Below are 24043 nucleotides of genomic sequence, written 5' to 3'. Positions count from 1 at the left end.
AACTCCAGACTTCCTGTCACCCTAACTCCAGACTTCCTGTCACCCTAACTCCAGACTTCCTGTCACCCTAACTCCAGACTTCCTGTCACCCTAACTCCAGGCTTCCTGTCACTTTGAGAGAGCATAGCAGTGAAAGGCCCATCCCTGAAGGAGGCCTCATCATACACTTTTGAAAACAAATAAATCAAACGAAAAAGAGCCTCCGATACCCTTCCTGACCTAAAAAAAAATAAAACACTGACACAAATTATGCTTTTCCCGCCTTAAGCACATAGCAGGGAAATCACACACACACACACGATTCATTTTTCCGCATGACTGATTGGCAGGCTTCGCTCCCTCTTTGGTGGGTGAGAGAGACAGCGTCTTTGGGGAGGCATGTGTGTGACTGCCTCCCTCTCTCCACAGCCCCCACTCTATCCTATCGCTTCATGACCTACTTAACCGTGTCTCAGTGTGTGTGTGTGTATGTGTGTGAGAGAGGCGTTTAACGTCTGTGGCACTGGCAGGGGCACATGGGAAGTGAGAAACATGCCTTCCCAGCAGAAACAGGCAGGGGCCCTGGYCAGAATCCCATAGTCCCTCAACAGACTGCCTGCTGACATATGGGGCACAAGGTCAACTACTCAGCAGCAATTAAAATAGCCCTGCAACCCCCCTGAACACACACTCTGTCTCTCTCGCGCTCTCTTATACTGGTGCTAACTACTCTGATGTAACCTTTCCCCAAAGCAAAGTAGCAKGAATTGCAGAGTATACAAAAAGGTAGTCAAGATGCTTTCAACCACACAATTACTGAAGAGGAACAGCTGCTTTTAGAGAACCCCTTTTTTACGTATCCGTCAACGTTGCTTTACTGACCTACTATCTGTCTATGAACCAGGTCGCAACTTTTCTTCACACTACAGACCTGCAACTGATACCAAGCTTTCATTAGTTTAGTATCCAGCAGCACCCTGAAGCACTGTGCCTTCAATACCCCTTCACTTATTCCACATTTTGTTGTGTTACAGCCTGAATTCAAAATGGACAAAAATAGATTTTTTTGTATCACCCGTCTATACAAAATGCCCCTTAATGACAACGTGAAAACATGCTTTTAGAAATGTTAGCAAATGTATTGAAAATACATAAATATGTCATTTAATCTAGCATGCACACCTCTGAGTCAACACATCTGAAGTAGCTCACTATTTAAAAAAAAAWAWWTATMTTCTAAAAACCTGTTTTTGCTTTGTCCTTATGGGGTATTGTGTGTAGATTGATGAGTTGTATTTATTTATTTTTAATCCATTTTAGAATAAGGCCGCAAGGTAACAAAATGTGGAAAAAGTCAAGGGGTCTGAATACTTTTCGATTGCACTGTACATCTGTAGCTCACTAACTATAGAACAGCAGCATAATCCAACTTACCAGGGACATCTCTCGGAGACATGCATGTAATGTCTTGTATGGACATCTCTCCATGATTTCCTAAATATACCAAATCAGCTAGACCAAAATCAGTGATSCTTTGAGCTTCTGTCAACCATATTTTAACAGACTAGATGTTGGCCATTGTTCACAATTGCATCCAATGAAAAAACAGTAACACCTGCCATTATAATGCATTATGATGCAGTTATAATGCATTTGTTTATCTAAACCTTTGGGACAACACTTTACCAGGTATAGCACATTATGATTGATGTTATATTGCTTTGCAAGACCTGTCATAAGCATGTTTAACACCCTTAAAATGTCTTATAGCCATCTCATTATGGAATCATATTGTGTGGATACTGACCTACGTAGGACTCCCCCCAGCAAAGAGGCGTTGAGGCATTCGGGAGGAGACAGACGCCGCTGCACCTCTGCCACAGTCACCTTGTACTTGGAGGTGGAGCTGAGAAGCGAGAGACGTCCAGGCACTGAGCAGAACACCTCGGTGGGGTTGGACACCATGCCTAACAGGGACTCCTTCTGGAAGGGCAGGCCCAATGAGTTGCCCTTGGGGAGGGACACGGGGCCTGGGGAAGGGGTGGAGAGAGAGGAGAGGTTAGTATGAGTGTTGGTTAATAATGTTAATAATGTTAAGAGAAATGATAATGAGAGGAAAAGTACGAGGAAAAGTTGGAGTATCAAGGTTAATGTAGAGTATCTTTACTGTCCCATTGGAAATTATGGTTTGCAGAGAGGATAGACAGACATTAGACAACATTATTGGACTTTATGGAGGCTGTGCTGCATTGTAAACATGTTATGGGTGAAGAGACTGTTTCTTTGACAAATTCCTAGAAAATGTTTAGTTTTTTAAAAGGATTTGATTCATCAAGACTAGCTGCATTTGCCGACAGTTGTAAAAATCCCTCTCCACTGTCTGTTGCCGCCCCACAGTGCAGCTTGGATTCCAACTTTAACATGCTTTCTCTTATAATAAACTGTGAAATGTAACATCATCATAATGATTTGTAAAAAAATCTATATAACTCAGAATTATTACATGTAAACAACAAACCTGTTTCCTTTGCGGAAGCCAAGATATACACCATAAGTGGCCGTTCACTAGATAACTATGATGAACTAGTGTGTTTTTCACCAACAGTCATTCCTGAGGTTTCACAGCTAAAAGTCCCCTCATTCCTACCACCCACTGACATGACATCCATACGCATACACAACTCTTCCATGCTACTTCACAGAGAGTCCCTTCTCCCCTGCCTTGCCGTAGACCAACCCTGTCGCTACTTCTAATTGAGTGACTAAAATAAAGACTTGTTTTACAGAAACATTTGGATCAAACGTTCAATGGTCTGTAGCTTCTAATCGAGTGAATAATAAGAACCTAACCTAAAAACTTCTGTTGTACTGCAACAGGGCCAAAACTGGCAAACTGGGTGGTCATTTTAGATCAAAACTTCAAGGGTCAAACCACACAAGTCACACCCAGACAAACATACAAGTACACTACATATACCTTCGTCCTCACCCGCAAGAATGCCCCCCTCATAATAAGTCCTCTGTAAGCGATCAAGGTTTCTGCCCCCTCGTAGTCCTAGTACTGAGACAAGAATCACAAAGGGGGACAAAATTACAATTTAGAGCTCATCTATAGGGTACAAGGCTGAGAGTGAGGTATTGCTGCCGCCGTTTACAAGAATGTAGGCGACCCACAGTCTGACCTTGAGTGGAAGATCAATAAAGTGAGCCAGCACACACTGTAACGAAGACTATATGTCCTTTGTCGTGCTGTACAACTTGCTACCTCCTTAATATTGTATGTTTTTTATTGGATTGTCGAATTGATTTAAAACGAATCATCAAAAATRTCCAACAATTTAATACAATCCAAAATGGCTGCCATTGAAAAAAATAGGCAAAACAAAGCATTAATACCATTTAGGTAGCTTTAACACAAATGCTTATACTGTAGCTGAATTTAATATTTTATTCAAGCTTTCAACTGCCTAAAAAAAATGGCCATCAAAAATCCGGCAGATTTTTGTACTAATTTTGTTTATTTGTGCTAAAAATACAAATAAATGTATGTGCATGCACGTTAGGCTATTCATTCTAAATAATGTTTACTATACATTTTTTGCACTGTATCAGTCTCATACTTCATCCTGTGAAGCAAGCAGTTTAGCATTATACATGTAGGCTTTATTACAGAAAATACATTAACTATTCTTTACCGTTCTTGCCAATGTGGCAAAGGACATACCATTCACACAAACTCTCACGTGTCACCCACCACATCACAATAATGTTATCTACCGTCACAGTTCCTGAACCTGTATGTTCACAGTGATGTTGTTTTAACAAATCTCACTAACATCTATTATCAATTTACTACTAATATGATAACCATGAATTCCCTATCTACAATTCATTAATCTATACATTCATTCGGTTACAAAGGTGGTGCAGAATTTCAAATCAACGCACAAAATGACTGAATGAAAGACTGCTGAGGGTAGGGCCTACTAGATAACACTGAATCCTCCTCATTCAAAATATTTCATGTCCCAACAAATTACTGAATTGTCCTTCGCATGCAAGGAGGATGCCACACCCCAGCTAAAGCTGGTTCTGCAGAAAGTCAGCCAGCGAGTCTCAAGAAGAGCAACGACCCATTGGACTGCTTTCAACTGGAATTCAAAAGGAGTCGAATGCACCAGCTTAGACCTCTAAAGACTTTCCAAAGCGCTCCCTCTCCCTCTCCCTCTCAATGCCGTATTTCAACGGTTGCACAATGTCCTCAGTCCCATCTTGTCAGCTACAGGCTGCCATTTTGAAAAGGTTMTTTTTCTGATGTTCTATTCAAACAACCTCAGCACAGGAATCCACAGAGGACCAAACTAGGTTTAGCTAAGTGAACCTCATGACTACTCGGATTATCAACGTATGTACCAACAAGTACAACTATCCTCCTTTCCTACTCAGATTTTCTATCATCAAATGCAAAGACATGTCACTGTACAAATAATTGCTAAATATTTGTAGAAGTAGAATTTTCCAGGTATGTACTTAGTAACACGCAATCTCAGCTATGGAGTAAATGTAAACAGCTCTCAATGTTTCTCTATTGCATTCTTGTTACCTGTTGCACACCAATTTCTGGCACGGTGCCCTTATACATCAAGCATGTGTAACTCACAAACCAGTAAGGGAATATTGTCTTGAAATTGTGAAAGCATTTCTCATATGTCAATATATTGTAGGCTACATATTTGGAAAGTAAAATAAACCCACCTTTTTTGATGACTGTCTGATCTGCCATTATAATACTGTGGTCATCTACAAGCTGAAAAATAAGTAAAAAAAGCAATATGTAATACTTATTCTTAGAATAATAATTAAGGGAGTTAGTTATGAAATATGACATTTCCATTCCATTCATGACAATAAAAGCATGCCTTTCCTTTGCAAGTCTATTTAGTTTTAGCCTGACCATTGTTTTAGACAGCATGCCTCATTCAATTTCACTCAGACAACAAAGTCACAATCAAATCACTCACTTGAACATCATCCAGGCCATGGCCCATTTCATGCAGTCCTATGTTATCACCAATGATGGTTGACTCAATGCTATGGGCGTGAGGCGGTAACAGCTCTGGCCGACGGAAGCCTTCTCTCCTCAAGCCGGACGAGCCGCCGTCCAGGCCCAGAATCTGGCTCGCGAGTCCGCTTCGCGAATGAGGTCCCAGTCCTTCTTGACCATGTCGCCCCGGCCATGACTGCTGTTGGTTAGAGGACGACTGGTGTATGGAGTTGATGTTGAAAGGGTCGCCGAGGTGCGAGTAGGGGTCACTGGACTGGGGGTATGATATAGGCTGGTATGGAGGCGGGAAGTACGGGGGTTGGAAGTCTGAGTTGGCGGAGTGGGAGAGGGACGGTGACGGGCTGTAAATGTGCTGGCTCACCGCGGGGAGGTGAGGTAACCGGGGGTTCCCATTGCTACTCCCGTCGTGCCTTTCCTGGGGACAGAAGAGAGACCTTAGTTTAGGTTGATATAGGGATAAATTATAATATATTGTACCCCCTGTCAATTAGACAAATCCGTAGTGAATCAACAGTCCTCAACAGAATTTATTGGAAAGACAACTATGTTGACAGCCTAGCCTGATGCAGACGTCAATATTTATTTTTCCCCATCAATTAGGAAAACATTTGGTGAAATGTTTTACACATTCATGCATAATATGTAGAGGCCGAAATGTTATTTCAGTACACAATTATCAGACGAAGGCTGCTTAGAACAGCCTTGAAAAGGAAGACATGGTTTCACAATTCAAAGTAAAAATGCATATGTTGTTGCACAGAAAAATAACTAAAATAATTTTCTTATTTCTGATAGCATGCAATCTATGTGGACTGTTGTGATATTGCTGTTACCACATCACCTCTCAAAAGACAGTCTGGAGGGGACTATTTTACTACCCTTATGGCCTATATTATTATTAATAATAACAACAATACTTTGGTAATTGTAATGATTTACAATAACCTGACTCAGCTCAGAACAATAGGCCTGCCTAAGTAAATCAAAAAGCTTTATACTATCACCTAAATCCAACTCAAGTAACACAAAATATACTTTATTTAACACAAAATGAAATGTTATTTATTGAAATCAAACCACATGTCGTCAGTAGCCAATGCACTGGTCGAGATACTGCGGAAAGAGTAACCCATCTAGAATAGCCTATACACAACTTATAATGTTACATTAAGAAACATATTTAGGCTACCATTCAAAGAAAGAAAAAACATTTATGCTAATGCACTTGAACTTACACTCGACAATTAAAAATAGCATAAGATAACAACTGATCTTTCTTATTCAAAATATGCTTCATAGTTATAACAATTTCCCATGAAAATAATTTTCTTTCCGTCAAACTTTTATCAAGTAGTGTGTCTAAAAGGGATTGCCGCGCAACAAATATAAACAAAAAGTCTACCCATTAAACACGCGATAAAGCGATGGGGCGCATGAGGGCCACAATATTTTTTATGAAATAATGTTCTTTCTGTTTTTCTAACCTTGTTGAAACGTAATGCCGTGCGGTTTGTGCAGCTAAAACTCACCTCACAGTCATCCTCGTACTTCACGTTATCTGCTAGTTTCCACAGCATAGTTTCTGACAGACAAAAGCTTAAACCAAGAAGGTTGACCAGGTAAATTGTTGGTCGTCTCCGAGTTAATCCAGGTGGGAAACAAAGTAAGACTGTAGACCACTTCCTAAAAATCACGAATAGACTTATTCAACTCGAGTGGGGCTGTGGTTCCTTGAAGCGCACTGACTTTGGAGCGTAGTTCACTGACGTTTGAGCGTGATTCGGGCGGATATCAACATAAGTSTTAACAGCAACTATGAGTGAAAACAGTTTTTCAAGCAAGATCCCTTCCAGTCCGACGCGGTAAGCAGTTACGCAGTGACTATGGGACGAAGCGCTGAATATATGAAACTCGACTCCCTCTGACGGACAAAGTGATGATGTTCAAACCTTTGCTCTTTACTGAATCCGCTTGAAAGTATATGTACTATATTTCATAGGTTAGATATTTTTAGGGGGCGTGCCTTTGTCGTGATGTCATCTTGAATATGGCAGAAGCCAACGTTTGCTGATTGGTTATTATTGGAATAAGGAGCTGATTGGTTATTATTGGAATAAGGAGCCAATCATATTGCTGTCCGTCTGCAGTTGCTCTCTTGACAAAAACATTATAGACATATACTTTCGATAATAATATTTTATTATTATTATGCTATTATTGGTCATTGTGGCCGAATAACTGAATACAGAATATTGCATAGCCTATAATAATATCATAGTTAGAAACCTTGATTTAAAAATACTGTAAGTGATAACAATAGCCTATGAATGTACTCGAGAAAATTGATATTTCTTTAGCCATGTTAAGTTGACAATAAGATCTTCAATAGAAATTTGCAAAACAATAGCCTACGAAAAGGCTTTAAACATGAATTAGCCAATTTCGCTAAAAGCTAGACTCCTTAGTTGAAACAATAACACCCCCCTACATGATATAAGAATTATAGTTTTAACCATGTTTTGAGGCTATACCGTGTTTGTTTACATTTACGTTGTTTACAAACACTGGAGAAAAAAGCGTATATTTGGGGTTCTGATGGGTTCTGACAGTTGAACTAAGCTCGCGATGCATTTATAGGTTATATTTTTCAAGAATCAATGAGTCAAAAATGGATCTAGGATTGCAGCTTTAATAAAGCAAGAGTCAACGGGCTCATATAAAATATTCCGATGTCCATCCTAAACATTTTAAATAATTGACACCTAGACTACTTATACGTACTTAAAAAGGAATAGCTGCATTTCGGGGCTTTACCTTGACGTTTGGTACCTTCAAAACCTTAAAGCCCCAAGGCTTAAAAGCATAGTTCTTCTTCAAACCACTAAGCACCAGGCATCTTAACGAAAATCTCCCCCTTAGAGCTTCATTAACATTTTTGGTGGAGCGTTGCAATATCCAAAATAAAGGTGCCCCTGATGTTCATATATGCATAACTTCACGCAAAACAGGAGTTATAGCCTATTTTAAAGACAATATTTGTGTTTTTCTTTTTGTTGTTTCCAATATCATTGTGAAATATGATTTACCCTATAGATACAGCAGCTAGTTAAGCTAAATAGCTGAATAATTTTCTGTCTGATAATTGTTCATATGCATGGAGAAACAATACACGTGTCTTTATCGTTAAGGTTTTGGGAATGCTTAATAATGATTCGACGCCTGGGAAACAATAACGATTGGGGAAGATCAGCTCATCCATGAACGACGCAGTGGCTTTAAGCTGCGTGTGCTTCTTCTGAGCGTGTTAAGATATGAACCAGAAATGAATGCTCACTAATTAAGGGATCTTTACATCGCGGTGGCAGAGAGTAAATGAGGTTAGACACGCAAGAATTGCCTAGCCGTTGTGTTTTGAACAGGTTTTTTTATCATGTCAATGACAATCATGGCAATGCCAATTCGTTTAAACAAGAACTCTTGACAGAATATCCCTTTTTAAAGTAGGCCTAAATTGTTATCCATAAAGGCAATTAGTTACAAATGTTAGGCTTCACGTGGGCCATGTGGTTTAGCGTAAATATGAAATCCTCTTTCGAAATAGAACAAACACGTAGGTGAATTCTGCAAACATTCTGTCACACTGAAGAAGCTAAACTCATGTAGAATATATAGTCTATGTTTGACTATATTCAGAGACAAATTAACAATTTTGATGGACATGCAATATCAATGTAACAGATTTTCTATTAATAGTCTAATATTATTTAGGCTACTAATTTATTAGTGTAGCCTATATATTATTATTTTAAAAGGTGCACATTTGGTCTAGGCTATAGGCTACTGAGTATTGTGAGACATAATGTTCTTGAAACGAATATTGTTTATCAGAAAACCAGTTGCCAGTATGAACTTCCAATCTGAGTTGACGTTGGTTCTATATTTTTAAATCATACACGATATGTAATGACCAAGGTGTATGGCAAATGTAGGCCTATGACTATCTCTTCTGCACGGCTTTAACCTCCGAAGTCGTGAGCACCCGAGTATTTCAATAGATCAACGTTATAGGGTCTATTATCATAATTATTGGTTTAATAATAATAATTAATTGAAATGGTATATTTAGCAATAGTAAAGCCACTATCATGGGCCGCGCAGTAGTCTAGTACAAACGACCACAAGGTCCTAAAAACCTGTAACCTACAATTAATGTAACGTGCTGGCTAATTAGGTCGAAAGATAGATAAGTAATAGTCATAATCATTTTAAATAAAAAGCAAAACATGCATTTGCTTACCCGCCAGTCTGATTCGAGCCTCTCGAGTAAAGACATCTGTGAGGATCGCGGTATAATTCCAGTGGAGAGGCTATGAAAGAGGGAATTCGCAAGTCTATATTACTGACTTCACCTGGTTCTCTTGGAATGCGCATGCGCCCTGCATGGTAATGCACCTGAGTGAAACCCTATGCACATTCCTGTGATAGGCCTACTCTAAGGTTGTTCGACTTCCCTATATATCTCTGCAATTACATTGCAGTTGAATCAACACATTCGAGGGTAGCCAAAACGACGCTTATGGAAGTGTATCTTCATAGAATAAACGCATTTAAACCATCAGAGGAGCTTCTGAATAGCCAATAGGCTTATTTATTTTAGTTTCTTTCCATTTCAATTAACTACAGTTACATTTTCTTTTCCAATGTGTTTTGTGGATTCCTTAGGCCTAAAATACTAGACACTCAATTGATCCAGTCTCATATAAACGTTAAACGTATTTTAGCCTATCGTAAACTTGTGTAGGGTAGGCCTAATTATTAACACAATACAGAAAGGTCGCTGGTTGGAATACCCTCGCCGACTAGGTGAGAAATCTGTCGATGTGCCCATGAGCAATACACTTACCCCTAATTGCTCGTAAATCACTCTGGATACGAGTCTGCGAAATGACTAAAATGTCAAATGTACAGAGATTCAAATATGTATCCTGAAATAGTGGCAACTCCAAAGCCTAGTGCCAGAGGATAACCAAAACTCTTCATTACACAGGATAGCTTGCAGAGAAATACCGAGCATTTCCGCCTACAACATCAAGAAAGGTGCATTTCCGCCTACAACATCAAGAAAGGTGCATTTCCGCCTACAACATCAAGAAAGGTGCATTGATGCGTTCCAAGTCTCGTTCAACGAACGACTGAAGGCTTATACGGCTAGCCTTTACATCCACTGTGACAAAGTAATGATTTAGGGGAATAAATGCATGGTCGCTCTATTTTATTTGATTCATCTTTAAGGAATACATGAAGATGCGTATGAACATACAGTATCTGTAAAAAAAAWAAARAAAWAAACGGAATAATTAACAAAACATTTACAAGATAGAAATGACAAGGGCAAAGACTTTCTAATTTATTTACTTGAACGGGAAACAATTTCCCCAATGTGACTTTTTCTAGAGGTCATAGGTGGCATTTGCACAATCGTTGGCAAAAGAGCTGATATGATTGGTCAAGACCAATTAGTGAAGAAAAAAAGATCAGAATTGGTCTACCTGCGTAAACGCAGCTGCATATCCTAAATTAGTTGACTCTAGCCATCTGCAGAGTAGAATTCCAGAGGTCTGTCTACTCTACACTAAGTAGATTCTAAAGGCAAAGTTAAACCTCTGCTGCCATCTTGTGGCTTGACTCAATTATTAAAGCCAAGCACATCTTTTTCTGCGCTATCAATGTTTCCTTCACACTTTTGTATGACCCTAAAATACATACACTGCTCAAAAAAATAAAGGGAACACTAAAATAACACATCATAGATCTGAATGAATGAAATATTCTTATTAAATACTTTTTTCTTTACATAGTTGAATGTGCTGACAACAAAATCACACAAAAATGATCAATGGAAATCAAATTTATCAACCCATGGAGGTCTGGATTTGGAGTCACACTCATAATTAAAGTGGWAAACCACACTACAGGCTGATCCAACTTTGATGTAATGTCCTTAAAACAAGTCAAAATGAGGCTCAGTAGTGTGTGTGGCCTCCACGTGCCTGTATGACCTCCCTACAACGCTGGGCATGCTCCTGATGAGGTGGCAGATGGTCTCCTGAGGGATCTCCTCCCAGACCTGGACTAAAGCATCCGCCAACTCCTGGACAGTCTGTGGTGCAACGTGGCGTTGGTGGATGGAGCGAGACATGATGTCCCAGATGTGCTCAATTGGATTCAGGTCTGGGGAACGGGCGGGCCAGTCCATAGCATCAATGCCTTCCTCTTGTAGGAACTGCTGACACACTCCAGCCACATGAGGTCTAGCATTGTCTTGCATTAGGAGGAACCCAGGGCCACCGCACGCACCCATATGGTCTCACAAGGGGTTGAGGATCTCATCTCGGTACCTAATGGCAGTCAGGCTACTTCTGGCGAGCACATGGAGGGCTGTGCGGCCCCCAAAGAAATGCCACCCCACACCATGACTGACCCACCGCCAAACCGGTCATGCTGGAGGATGATGCAGGCAGCAGAACGTTCTCCACGGCGTCTCCAGACTCTGTCACGTCTGTCACATGTGTTCATGTGCTCAGTGTGAACCTGCTTTCATCTGTGAAGAGCACAGGGCGCCAGTGGCGAATTTGCCAATCTGGTGTTCTCTGGCAAATGCCAAACGTCCTGCACGTGTTGGGCTGTAAGCACAACCCCACCTGTGGACGTCGGGCCCTCATACCACCCTCATGGAGTCTGTTTCTGACCGTTTGAGCAGACACATGCACATTTGTGGCCTGCTGGAGGTCATTTTGCAGGGCTCTGGCAGTGCCCTCACCTGCTCCTCCTTGCACAAAGGCGGAGGTAGCGGTCCTGCTGCTGTGTTGTTGCCCTCCTACGGCCTCCTCCACGTCGTCTCCTGATGTACTGGCCTGTCTCCTGGTAGCGCCTACATGCTCTGGACACTACGCTGACAGACACAGCAAACCTTCTTGCCACAGCTCGCATTGATGTGCCATCCTGGTTGAGCTGCACTACCTGAGCCACTTGTGTGGGTGTTAGACTCCGTCTCATGCTACCACTAGAGTGAAAGCACCGCCAGCATTCAAAAGTGACCAAAACATCAGCCAGGAAGCATAGGAACTGAGAAATGGTCTGTGGTCACCACCTGCAGAACCACTCCTTTATTGGGGGTGTCTTGCTAATTGCCTATAATTTCCACCTGTTGTCTATTCCATTTGCACAACAGCATGTGAAATTTATTGTCAATCAGTGTTGCTTCCTAAGTGGACAGTTTGATTTCACAGAAGTGTGGTTGACTTGGAGTTACATTGTGTTGTTTAAGTGTTCCCTTTATTTTTTTGAGCAGTGTATTTGCACTCCATTTTGCGTACATTTCACACTTTCATGGTGTGTCTTAGAATACAAAATAATGTAATATTATTTTAATATGAATTGAAATATAAAGCAAAAGCTTTAACTCCAACACAAACCTGAAAACACAGAACATGAGACACGGCAGTAATTTGGGGATAGAACTAAAATACCACCAGAAGGGAACACATTGATTGTTTAATTTGACTTAATGCACCTTAACTTGTACACAGTACTATATGTTGTCCTATAATAAAAAGGAATACCCATTTTTAAGGAAAAAATACTTTATTTTGACATTGTTGGGGTTGAGGGTTGAACAAACATGCATGGGAAAAGTATTTAAAGGGTATCCGTTTAAATAAAAATCAAATATGAACATGAAAATGTTTATATCAATCTATATTTTGATTGCTGACAAGTTATTTGGAGGAGATGTCAATAGAGTATAAACAGTGTTTACTTACATAAGCAATAAGATGTTTTGAATAAACACTCACTATTCCACTTTCTATAAACTAAGTCCTTGTAATATAATTTCTAAACATTTTTATAATATATTGCATAGCAAACCATAATCTAAAGATGAATCATAGTGATCCACATCTATAAAAAAAACAACTAGATAGATAACCTACATAAGACCAACATATAATACAGCCAATTCATAGAAAAAGGAAAAGGAGAATTAGTAACCCTAACCTATATGTATTGATTCACCAGCCTGAGCCAAGGATACCTACAAGAAAAAGTAATCTGTCTAATTCAGTAACACTTTATTAAAATGACACCACCATAAGGGCTCCACCTACATACAACACATTCATAAGCAGTAGCAAGTTGATATTCCCTTTGTCACAGAAATGTGCACTTATACTGCATATTTCAACTTGCCGTTGTTGACATAAGCATTTATGAAACGGTCATGTGCTCATGAATGCATTAAGTATAGATTATAATATATATATATTTTTTTTAGGTACCCTTCAAATAAAGGGTTATTTAAAGGGGTGGTGGTGTCATTTAGAAGTGGTAGGGGGTGTGGGTAACCCAGTTGGATGTCTGGGCTTTGGTGCGCTTGGCTGAACTGTGGCTGGTGAAGAGAGATTTGTACGTCTCCGACTTCTCTTCCATGGACTGGATGGACCTCTTGCTCCCGGATTCCGCCAAGCTTCCGGATGCCGCCAAGGGTTTGACCACCTTGGAGGAGCTGGAAGAACCAGAGGGCCCAGGGACTGCTAGGGTGAGAAGACAAAATGACCTATCATGACCACTATTGTGTAGCATAAAATAGAATACTTTGCCACTTTTGTGAAAAACAGAAATTGGTCTCCTGTCTATCTCAATGCCTTCAAATGAGCACGCACGCACGCACGCACGCACGCACGCACGCACGCACGCACGCACACCAGGATGGAGAACACTTTAGGGGTTATGTGCCTTGCTCAAGGGCACAGTGACAGTTTTAGGGTTAAGACATCATGCTGCTGAGATATGAACTGTAAGGGGAGTATAGTGTCGGAAAGGCAATAAAAATTAGTGCAAGCTACACACTATGGTGCACTGCATTGAATGATTGTTTGTTCAACGTGTTAATATATATCTCCCTAGACAAATAATCCACAAATAAACACCTGGCTGGCTGCGGTCTTCGCCATTTTCTGTTGAAGTTTTGCCCTCTGCAAAAACGGTTTCGCTGGAGTCTGGATTTTCTACATAGGAACAAAACAGGTGAATGTGAACAAGAAATACATAAAAAGTTTGAACAATCCATAACATCAATCATTATCTGTAAAGTCCCTCAATCGAGCAGTGAATTTGAAGCACAGATTCTACCACAAAGACCTTTCAATGCCCTGTTGGGCCTACCTCTCAAGGGAGAACAGATCCTAGTGCCTTGTTCATTTGTTGTGATGTACGGTTAGATGTTGTGATGTATGGTTTGTTTGTGTGAATCGTATCGACAACCGGTTTACAAGGTCATAAAATGAAGATAAGATCAAGCTAAGTTAAGACCAAGTTAATTTATAACTAATGTTTAATGTATTCAAAGAATTTGGGAATTTCCATGAATAGCTATACTTCCTTTACAGCGTACAAACCCGTTTTGGGTAAAAAATGTATGCTGTACGATTTCCATAAACAAGCCCTTAATAATATCATATGTTAAATCAATTGTGTTTAAAACATTTGAAAATGGGTTGATGTCAAAGTGGAAGTTGAATAACATAACAGCCTCTTCCTAATTTCCATTTGTTGGACCATGTTCTCTTAAATTGAGAACATAGACAATGTAACAATATTCCATGGTGGTGCAAATGTTTAGGCCTTGTTACAGTTTTGGCTTAAATCAGCTTGAAAAGATATGGCAAGATTTGAAAACGGTTTTAAACAATGATCAACAACCAACCTGACAGAGATGGAAGAATTTTAAAACGAACTATTAAAAAAAAGTACTATTGTACAATCCAGGTGTGCAAAGCTCTTAGAAACATACCCCAAAAGACTCACAGCTGTAATTGTTGCCAAAGGTATATTGTCCCAGGGGGGTTAATACTTATGGGGTATTGTTTGTAGGCCAGAGACACAAAATGTCAATTTAATCCATTTTGAATTCAGGCTGTAACAAAARAAAAGTGGAAAAAGTCAAGGGATGTGAATAGTTACAGCTGAAGTCGGAAGTTTACATACACCTTAGTCAAATACATTTAAACTCAGTTTCACAATTCCTGACATTTAATCCTAGTAAAAATTCCCTGTCTTAGGTCAGTTAGGATCACCACTTTATTTTAAGAATGTGAAATGTCAGAATATTAGTAGAGAGAATTATTTATTTCAGCTTTTATTTCTTTCATCACATTCCCAGTGGGTCAGAAGTTTACATACACTCAATTAGTATTTGGTAGCATTGCCTTTAAATTGTTTAACTTGGATCAAACATTTCGGGTAGCCTTCCACCTGTCTCTTATACACATCTAGATGTGTATAAGAGACAGAGGCTGGTGTAACTGAGTCAGGTTTGTAGGCCTCCTTGCTCGCACACGCCTTTTCAGTTCTGCCCACAGATTTTCTATAGGCTTGAGGTCAGGGCTTTGTGATGGCCACTCCAATACCTTGACTTTGTTGTCCTTAAGCCATTTTGCCACAACTTTGGAAGTATGCGTGGGGTCATTGTCCATTTGGAAGACCCATTTGTGACCAAGCTTTAACTTCCTGACTGATGTCTTGAGATGTTGCTTCAATATATCCACATAATTTTCATGATGCCATCTATTTTGGGAAGTGCACCAGTCCCTCCTGCAGCAAAGCACCCCCACAACATGATGCTGCCGCCCCCGTGCTTCACGGTTGGGATGGTGTTCTTCGGCTTGCAAGCCTCCCCCTTTTTTTTCGAAAACATAACGATGGACATTATGGCCAAACAGTTCTATTTTTGTTTCATCAGACCAGAGGACATGTCCCCATGTGCAGTTGCAAAACGTAGCCTGGCTTTTTAAATCGCGGTTTTGGAGCAGTGGCTTCTTCCTTGCTGAGCGGCCTTTCAGGTTATGTCGATATAGGACTTGTTTTACTATGGATACAGATACTTTTGTATCTGTTTCCTCCAGCATCTTCACACGGTCCTTTGCTGTTGTTCTGGGATTGATTTGCACTTTTCGCACCAAAGTAGGTTCATCTCTAGGAGACAGAACGCGTCTCCTTCCTGAGCGGCATGACGGCTGCATGGTCCCATGGTGTTTATACTTGCGTACTATTGTTTGTACAGATGAACGTGGTACCTTGAGGCATTTGGAAGTTGCTCCCAAGGATGAACCAGACTTGTGGAGGTCTACACATTTTTTTCTGAGGTCTTGGCTGATTTCTTTTGATTTTCCCATGATGTCAAGCAAAGAGGCACTCAGTTTGAAGTTAGGCCTTGAAATACATCCACAGGTTCTCCTCCAATTGACTCCATGTCAATCAGCCTATCAGAAGCTTCTAAAGCCATGACATAATTTTCTGGAATTTTCCAAGCTGTTTAAAACCTCTCTAGGGTACGTGGGACGGTAGCGTCCCACCTGGCCAACATCCAGTGAAATTGCAGAGCGCCAAATTCAAAAACAGAAATACTCATAAAAATTCATGAAGCATACAAGTGTTATACATGGGTTTAAAGATAAACTTCTTGTTAATCCAACCACGGTGTCAGATTTCAAAAAGTCTTTACGGCGAAAGCATACCATGTGATTATCTGAGAACAGCGCCCAGCAGACAAATCATTACAAACAGTAACCAGCCAAGTAGAAGAGTTACACAAGTCAGAAAGAGATACAATTAATCCCTTACCTTTGATGATCTTCATATGGTTGCACTCAGAAGACATTCATTTACTCAATAAATGTTGGTTTTGTTCGATAAAGTCTCTCTTTATATCCAAAAACCTCAGTTTTGTTCGTGCGTTTTCTTCAGTAATCCACAGGCTCAAACGCAGTCACAACAGGCAGACGAAAAATCCAAATTGTATCCGTAAAGTTATTAGAAACATGTCACACGATATTTAGAATCAATCCTAAGGTTGTTTTTAGCCTAAATAATCGATAATATTTAAACCGGACAATAACGTCGTCAATATAAAAGGTAAACAAGAAAGGCGCGCTCTCGGTCGCACGCATGAAAAAGCTCTGTGACACTGTAGGGTCCAGTCATTCAGACTGCTCTTACTAACTCAATTTTCATAATACAAGCCTGAAACAATTTCTAAAGACTGTTGACATCTAGTGGAAGGCATAGGAAGTGCAATTTGAGTCCTAAGTCAATGGCATTGAATAAAAAACTACAAAAATATTTAAAAAMATCCTACTTCCTGGATGGATGTTTCTCAGGTTTTCGCCTGCCAAATCAGTTCTGTTATACTCAAAGACATTATTTTAACAGTTTTGGAAACTTTAGAGTGTTTTCTATCCAAATTCTATCCACATATGCATATCCTAGCTTCTGGGCCTGAGTAGCAGGCAGTTTACTTTGGGCACGCTTTTCATCCGGAGGTGAAAATAGTGCCACCTACCCTAGAGAAGTTAAAAGCACAGTCAACTTAGTGTATGTAAACTTCTGCCCCACTGGAATTGTGATACAGTGAATTATATGTGAAATAATCTGTCTGTAAACAATTGTTGGGAAAATTACTTGTGTCATGCACAAAGTAGATGTCCTAACCGACTTGCCAAAACTATAGTTTGTTTACAAGAAATTTGGGGAGTGGTTGAAGAACGAGTTTTAATGACTCCAACCTAAGTGTATGTAAACTTCMGACTTTAACTGTATATACACTACCGTTCAAAAGTTTAGGGTCACTTAGAAATGTCCTTGGTTTTGAAAGAAAAGCACTTTTTTGTCCAGTAAAATAACATCAAATTGATCAGAAACCTAAGTGTATGTAAACTTCAACTGTACGTTCCCCAGCAAGAATGATGTCGCCCAAACAGAAAGGGAAACTAACAAAGAGTTACTGACAACAATCAAAACATAACAGGTGTGGTTTTAGGAGGGGTTCTGAAAGACACTCATGGGTGTGTCCACTGACTAGCAACAACTGGAACCTAAAAGACACCCACAACGTGTGCCCACTAAATTTGCAGAAGAAGAGGCAATCAAAAGAAAAACCTACACAAAACAGGAAGCAGACCAAAAAGTGGAGCAAAATTTAAAAACAGGGAAGATCAGATAGAGGATTGTTTGTCTAGAAATCAAAATAGGGATCATCCACATCTATCGAGACAACTGGAGCACTGGGCCAGCCACTTTAATTTAATATAACTAGGCTAGTCAGTTAAGAACAAATTCTTATTTACAATGGCGGTATACCCCGGCCAAACCAGGACGACGCTGGGCCAATTGGGCGACGCCCTATAAGACTCCCAATCACGGCCAGATGTGATACAGCCTGGATCCGAAACCAGGGACTGTAGTGACACCTCTTGCACTGAGATGCAGTGCCTCAGACCGCTGCCAATAGCACTTGGGCCAGCACAGGTGAAACACCTTCCTATTAACGAGATGGCAACCAGTACAGGTGTAACACATACCGACGAAGTGAAACAAATCGCTGCGTCCTACGTGCTAAAGTCAAACCTCAAAACATAAATGGGAAAAAAAACTTGTTTTTCAGCAAACGCCTTGTTCACTCGTCAAGTAGTGCATTGTTTCATCATTTTAGGCTAAAACAGGAAACCACAGAGAGAGAAAGAGAGCTGAGCAGGGAGTCTTGCCAGACCGCAGAAGTACCTGCTCAAAATATGACTGTCTGAACCAAGTTCACACAGTGTTTGTACAGTGGTGGGTAATATGGCGTATACTACTTTTTTCAGTGGGCATTGCATATTCTCACTTCTTAATCCCCACTGATGCGAATCAAAGTAGTGTAGTGGAGGTATAAGCTGTATCAATTAATAAGGCTGATGGAACAGATCATGAATGTTTATCTTAAAATTGATCAATCATTTTTTATTCACATTTTAAGCGCAGCAATATACACACGGCGGTAAGCCTACGCGCAAATGATCCAAAATGCAATTTATGGGGGGGAAAAACAGTTCTAAAATGCACGTGACGGGTTTCATGGACAGAGATGGAAATATACATTAGAAATGTACAAACGGGAGATCTAAAGATGTAACAACTATCATGGGTTTCTAATATGAATAGGATAATGCCTTTGGCTGCTAAACAATGAAATGTTTAAAAAATATTTCCCTTAGTTATTTCTATGGTCGGATTTTGGCTGGGTATGCCTCCATAATATGAAGTAAAACGTCCAGGTTTCAAACAATTAAGGAACAGGAAAAATATAGATGCTAATGATAGACCTAACTGTCTTCTGGTATATGGAAAGTCTTTCCCAAAAACCTCAATTTAATGTCAACTAGCTACAAATTAGCCTTCCTGGTAGGATAATATCATGATTATTTGCATCAATCCAGTGGCCATTTGTTTTGCAAACTCCATCTAATGTGCAGTACAGAAACACCGGACATTTTCAGCTTCCAGGAATTGTGTACAGAGATCCTTGCGACATGGGGCTGTGAATTATCATACTGAAACATGAGGTGATGGAGAGGATGAATGGCACACCACTGGGCCTCAGGATCTTGTCAGTGTACATTTGCATTCAAATTTCCATAGAGAAAATTGTGTTCATTGTCCGTAGCTTATGCCTGCCCATACAAAAACCCCACAGCCATCCTGGGGCACCCTGTTCACAACGTTGACATCAGCAAACCGCCGGAGTAGGCTTATGGTAGAGAAATTAACATTAAATCCTCCGGCAACAGCTCTGGTGGACATTATTGCAGTCAACATGCCAATTGCAAGCTTCATAAAAACTTAAGACATCTGTGGCATTGTGTTGTGTGACAAAACTGCACATTTGAGTGGTAATTAATTGTCCCCAGCACAAGGTGCACCTGTGTAATGATCATACTGTGTAATCAGCTTCTTTATATGCCACACCAGTCTCGTGGATGGATTATCTTGGCAAAGATAAAATGCTCACTAACARGATATAAACAAATTTATGCACAAAATTTAAGAGAAATAAGCTTTTATTTCAGCTCATGAAACATGGGACGAACACGTTTACATGTTGCGTTTATATTCAGTGTATGTCTTTACCTTAATTATTTTTGCACTGACCCCCTTGCTGGCTCTATGCATACTCACTAGACTCTGCCCACACACACTTTACGTACACTGCAGCTACACTGATTATTATATATCACGATTGCCTGGTCACTTTTACCCCTACCTACACGTACATACTGTTACTTCGACTACCCCGTACGGCTGTACATTGACTCAGTACTGGTACTCCTTGTATATAGCCTCATTACTAACTTTACATCCTTTTTTAATTAAAATGTTGTGTTACACAGTAGTCTACACCTGTTGTATTCGGTGCAGGTGACCAATACAATTTGATTTGACTATGTCCACATGGCCCATTTGAGTTTTGTAGATTAATAACGTATGTATAAAACAAAAATAAGATATGTCCTCCACACTTCCTACTAGGAATGCACAATATATYGGTGAACATATCGGAATCGGACGATATTAGCTAAAAAGGCTAACATCGGTGTCGGCCTCGATGTCTAGTTTAACGCCGATGTGAAAAAACGATGTCAAAGCTGACGTGCATACCTATATAACGTAGGTACATGACGTAATGACGCCACGTAAAATTTTGCGCTACACATGCAACACAGCATTCCTAACCTAGCCCACAATGTCTGCCGTGTGGATCGAGCAGTCAACAAGTCAAGCAGTCACTTGAAAGAGTAAGAACATTTCAGCGAGACAACTCAAAGGCGAAATCTATTAACGCCAAGATAACATAATTCACTGCCCTCGACAATCAACCGTCCTCTGTCGTGGGTGATGTTGGCTTTCGTGACTGGTCGAGCACCGGTACACACTAACGTTACCAAGTGCGCAATTGTTCAGATGTTGCCCTACCGGAGTTACACAGTAATAGCGTCACTACTATTAACTTCACAACATACTATGGAACGTGGTTTGGGTCTTTGCCTGTCAAAAAAGATACACGTCAAATAACACTATTTGACGCGTWAAATAAGCTTTTAATTTGACACGTCAAATATCACCGTTCTATTATAAAATGTGTGTTCTGAATTTGCACGTGCAAGCAAAGAGCCATCACTACTATCAGTAGCACTGTCAAAGCTGTACAAAGTGTGCAAATAAGCAAACACCGGTCACGAACGATGTGTTTACAATACCATGTTGGTAATAAAGCATTATTTGTTTGACCGCAACTTCTGGGGTAGTTTGCTAGCTTTATCTTGGTACCTAGCTAGCAGTAATACAACCAGCCTGAAAACAATGGCAAGTAGAAACTGCAGTCGTTTTCACAATTCTTAGCAATGATTTATGAATCCTTGTGAGTAAGTATTAGCTACGTAGCCACTTGTTGTTCGCCTATTGAAATTGAACTTCAGTTCATGAAAATAAATAGCTAGCCAGCTACTTAACCCTGTTGCCCAAAGCTAACGTTATAAGCAGCCAGCTAGCTTCATCTGGCAAGTGAGGCTCGACCTGACCGTGTTATGTGTTGTGAAGCTAGCCACAATAAGGATTAGGCACAATAGTGGAATTCGCGGTTTGCCTTCAAAATAAAAGTACCTCTTTATAAGTGATGCAGAAGGTTACAATTGGTGGAATCATGCCATATTTAGACTAGATAATGTTAAACAATGTTGGAATGTGAAGCAATGAAATGGGGTATCAGTCTACTCAGTGACACCCACAGAACACAACTGTGAAGAGTTTACACAAATATTCGTGTTGTAGCTCTTATCGCGGGACTGTGACTGTGTGAAATCACCTCCCCAGTCAGCGTATTGTGTGTATTGACATTCATATTGCACTGTACAGTTTTACCTAAGGATTGGGGATCAATGAAATGTGGTATCAGTCTACTCAATACTCAATATATTTTTTCCCAACGCCTCCTCAGACTACAAAACATCCACGTAGCATTGTTTTTCCTCTGGAATAGTGTTCAATACACACAAGTTGACAATACATGTGGCTCAATTCACAGTCCCGCAATAAGAGCTACAATTCTAATGTTCTCTGGGTGTCACAGAGTAGACTGATACCCCATGTCATTGATCCACAATCCATAGGTAAGACTGTACAGTGAAATAAGTACATCCCCAATACAATTGTAAAGTATAATACATCTAGTGTGATTTCAACAGATTTTTGTCAAATTAACTTCTCTAGGATAGGGGCAGCATTCGGAATTTTGGATGAAAAGCGTGCCCAAATTAAACTGCCTGCTACTCATGCCCAGAAGCTAATATAGGCATATTATTAGTAGATTTGGATAGAAAACACTCTGAAGTTTCTAAAACAGTTTGAATCATGTCTGTGACTATAACAGAACTTATTTGGCAGGCGAAACCCCGAGGACAAACCATTCAGATTTTCTTTTTTTTGAGGTCACTCTTTTCAATGGGTTTTCATTGGGAATCCAGATTTTTAAGGGACCTTCTTGCAGTTCCTATTGCTTCCACTGGATGTCAACAGTCTTTAGAAATTGGTTGAGGTTTTTCCTTTGAGAAATGAAGAAGTAACACTGTTCAGAATGAGGGTAGAGGGAAGTGTACTCTTTGTTAGAGGAGCGTGACCTGAAAGCTAGCTACATTTTGTTTTCCTCCGRTATTGAACACAGTATATCCCGTCTTCAATTTCATYGATTATTTACGTTAAGAAATACCTAAAGTTGTATTAAAAAACTAGTTTGAAATGTTTGGACAAAGCTTACAGGTAACTTTTGTAGTCAAGTTGCGCGAGTTGGAACCGGTGTTTTTCTGGATCAAACGCGCCAAATAAWTTGACATTTTGGATATATATCAACGGAATTAATCGAACAAAATGACMATTTGTGATGTTTATGGGACATATTGGAGTGCCAACAGAAGAAGCTCGTCAAAGGTAAGGCATGAATTATATCTTTATTTCTGCGTTTTGTGTCGCGCCTGGACGGTTGAAATATGTGTGTGTGTGTGTGTAACCTTTATTTAACTAGGCAAGTCAGTTAAGAACAAAGAACAACAAATCTGTGTTTGTTTGCTTGGTTGCTATCCTCAGATAATAGCACCGTTTGCTTTCGCCGTAAAGCTTTAGCTGTAAAGCTTTTTTGAAATCTGACACGTTGGCTGGATTCACAACAAGTGTAGCTTTAATTTGGTATATTGAATGTGTGATTTCATGAAAGTTACATTTTTATAGTAATTTATTTGAATTTGGCGCTCTGCATTTTCACTGGATGTTGGCCAGTTGGGACGCTAGCGTCCCATATATCCCAGAGAGGTTAACAAATTATTATATTTTGTTGATTTCATATAACATTCCAACCTCGTTTAGCATGATCTATTCAACTATGGCATAATTCTACTATTTGTATTMATTTCCATCACTGTCAATTACATACTTTTATTTTGAAKGCAAACCGCAAAGTCCACTATTGTGGCTAATCCTTATTGTAGCTAGCTTCACATAGATGGGTCCAACCACCATTAATCAAATAAGAACTGTCTTATAAATTAAGGTTATTTCAGATGATGACAACTGTCTATATTAGTTAGCTAGCTAATGATAGCTACTGAAACAGATGTTGTTTTGCTCTGTTTTTGGGGAAGAACAATGTTTGCATCCATGAGCTAGCTAGCTTTTTTTAATGACCAGCACTGTAGGTGCGCGAGACAACTTTACGAGCATCATAGCATACGTATCGATGAATCGTGGTGACATATGAAATACGTGTGATAGTGTAATTAATGTGCAAAAACTATGTAAAAAATGTATGAACGTGTTAAATTATTGTGTGAAGTACAGTCATATTCAGGTCCTGATTGGTCAACAAGCTTATTTGACATGTCAAACAGTGTTATTTGATGTGTATCTTTTTTGACATGCAAAGACCCAAACGGTGTTCCATAGAAATCCTGGTTGAGGATGAAACGACTGAACAAATGAACCACGAAACAGCACAGCAAGTAAGTGAAAGAAACAGGTTTTGATTATGTTTTACTGGTAATGGGGACATACGTAAATGCCAACAAAAACACTTTTTGGTCA

At 39.8% G+C, this 24043-nt stretch overlaps 2 protein-coding genes across 10 annotated transcripts in view; both read right to left on the bottom strand.

Moving 5' to 3' along the window:
• Window positions 1–9424, bottom strand: part of tfap2c (transcription factor AP-2 gamma (activating enhancer binding protein 2 gamma)) — a 17651-nt gene extending 8227 nt beyond the window's left edge. Inside the window, exons 1-5 of one of the 5 annotated variants that reach the window (XM_023997306.2) lie at window positions 9342–9424; window positions 5001–5459; window positions 4735–4786; window positions 2957–3040; window positions 1787–2009 (exon numbers count right to left, since the gene is read on the bottom strand). In XM_023997306.2, the coding sequence (XP_023853074.1) occupies window positions 1787–2009; window positions 2957–3040; window positions 4735–4786; window positions 5001–5459; window positions 9342–9377 (854 nt within the window). In that variant the 5' untranslated portion in view covers window positions 9378–9424. Of the gene's footprint in view, window positions 1–1786; window positions 2010–2956; window positions 3041–4734; window positions 4787–5000; window positions 5460–6573; window positions 7012–9341 lie in introns of those variants that run through there. The other 4 variants (XM_023997304.2, XM_023997305.2, XM_023997308.2 and 1 more) reach the window with 4 other exon arrangements.
• A 3401-nt stretch (window positions 9425–12825) lies between these two features.
• Window positions 12826–24043, bottom strand: part of LOC111970509 (replication termination factor 2) — a 56232-nt gene continuing 45014 nt past the window's right edge. For 3 of the 5 annotated variants that reach the window (XM_023997303.3, XM_023997301.2, XM_023997298.2), the window contains 2 exons: window positions 14035–14112; window positions 12826–13638 (listed from right to left, as the gene is read on the bottom strand). In XM_023997303.3, the coding sequence (XP_023853071.1) occupies window positions 13420–13638; window positions 14035–14112 (297 nt within the window). In that variant the 3' untranslated portion in view covers window positions 12826–13419. The remainder of the gene's footprint in view (window positions 13639–14034; window positions 14113–24043) is intronic. The other 2 variants (XM_023997302.3, XM_023997300.3) reach the window with 1 other exon arrangement.

Source organism: Salvelinus sp. IW2-2015, linkage group LG11 (genome assembly GCF_002910315.2).
Source record: "Salvelinus sp. IW2-2015 linkage group LG11, ASM291031v2, whole genome shotgun sequence".
Lineage (NCBI taxonomy): Eukaryota > Metazoa > Chordata > Actinopteri > Salmoniformes > Salmonidae > Salvelinus > Salvelinus sp. IW2-2015.
This window is presented reverse-complemented; position numbering and strand designations above follow the sequence as displayed.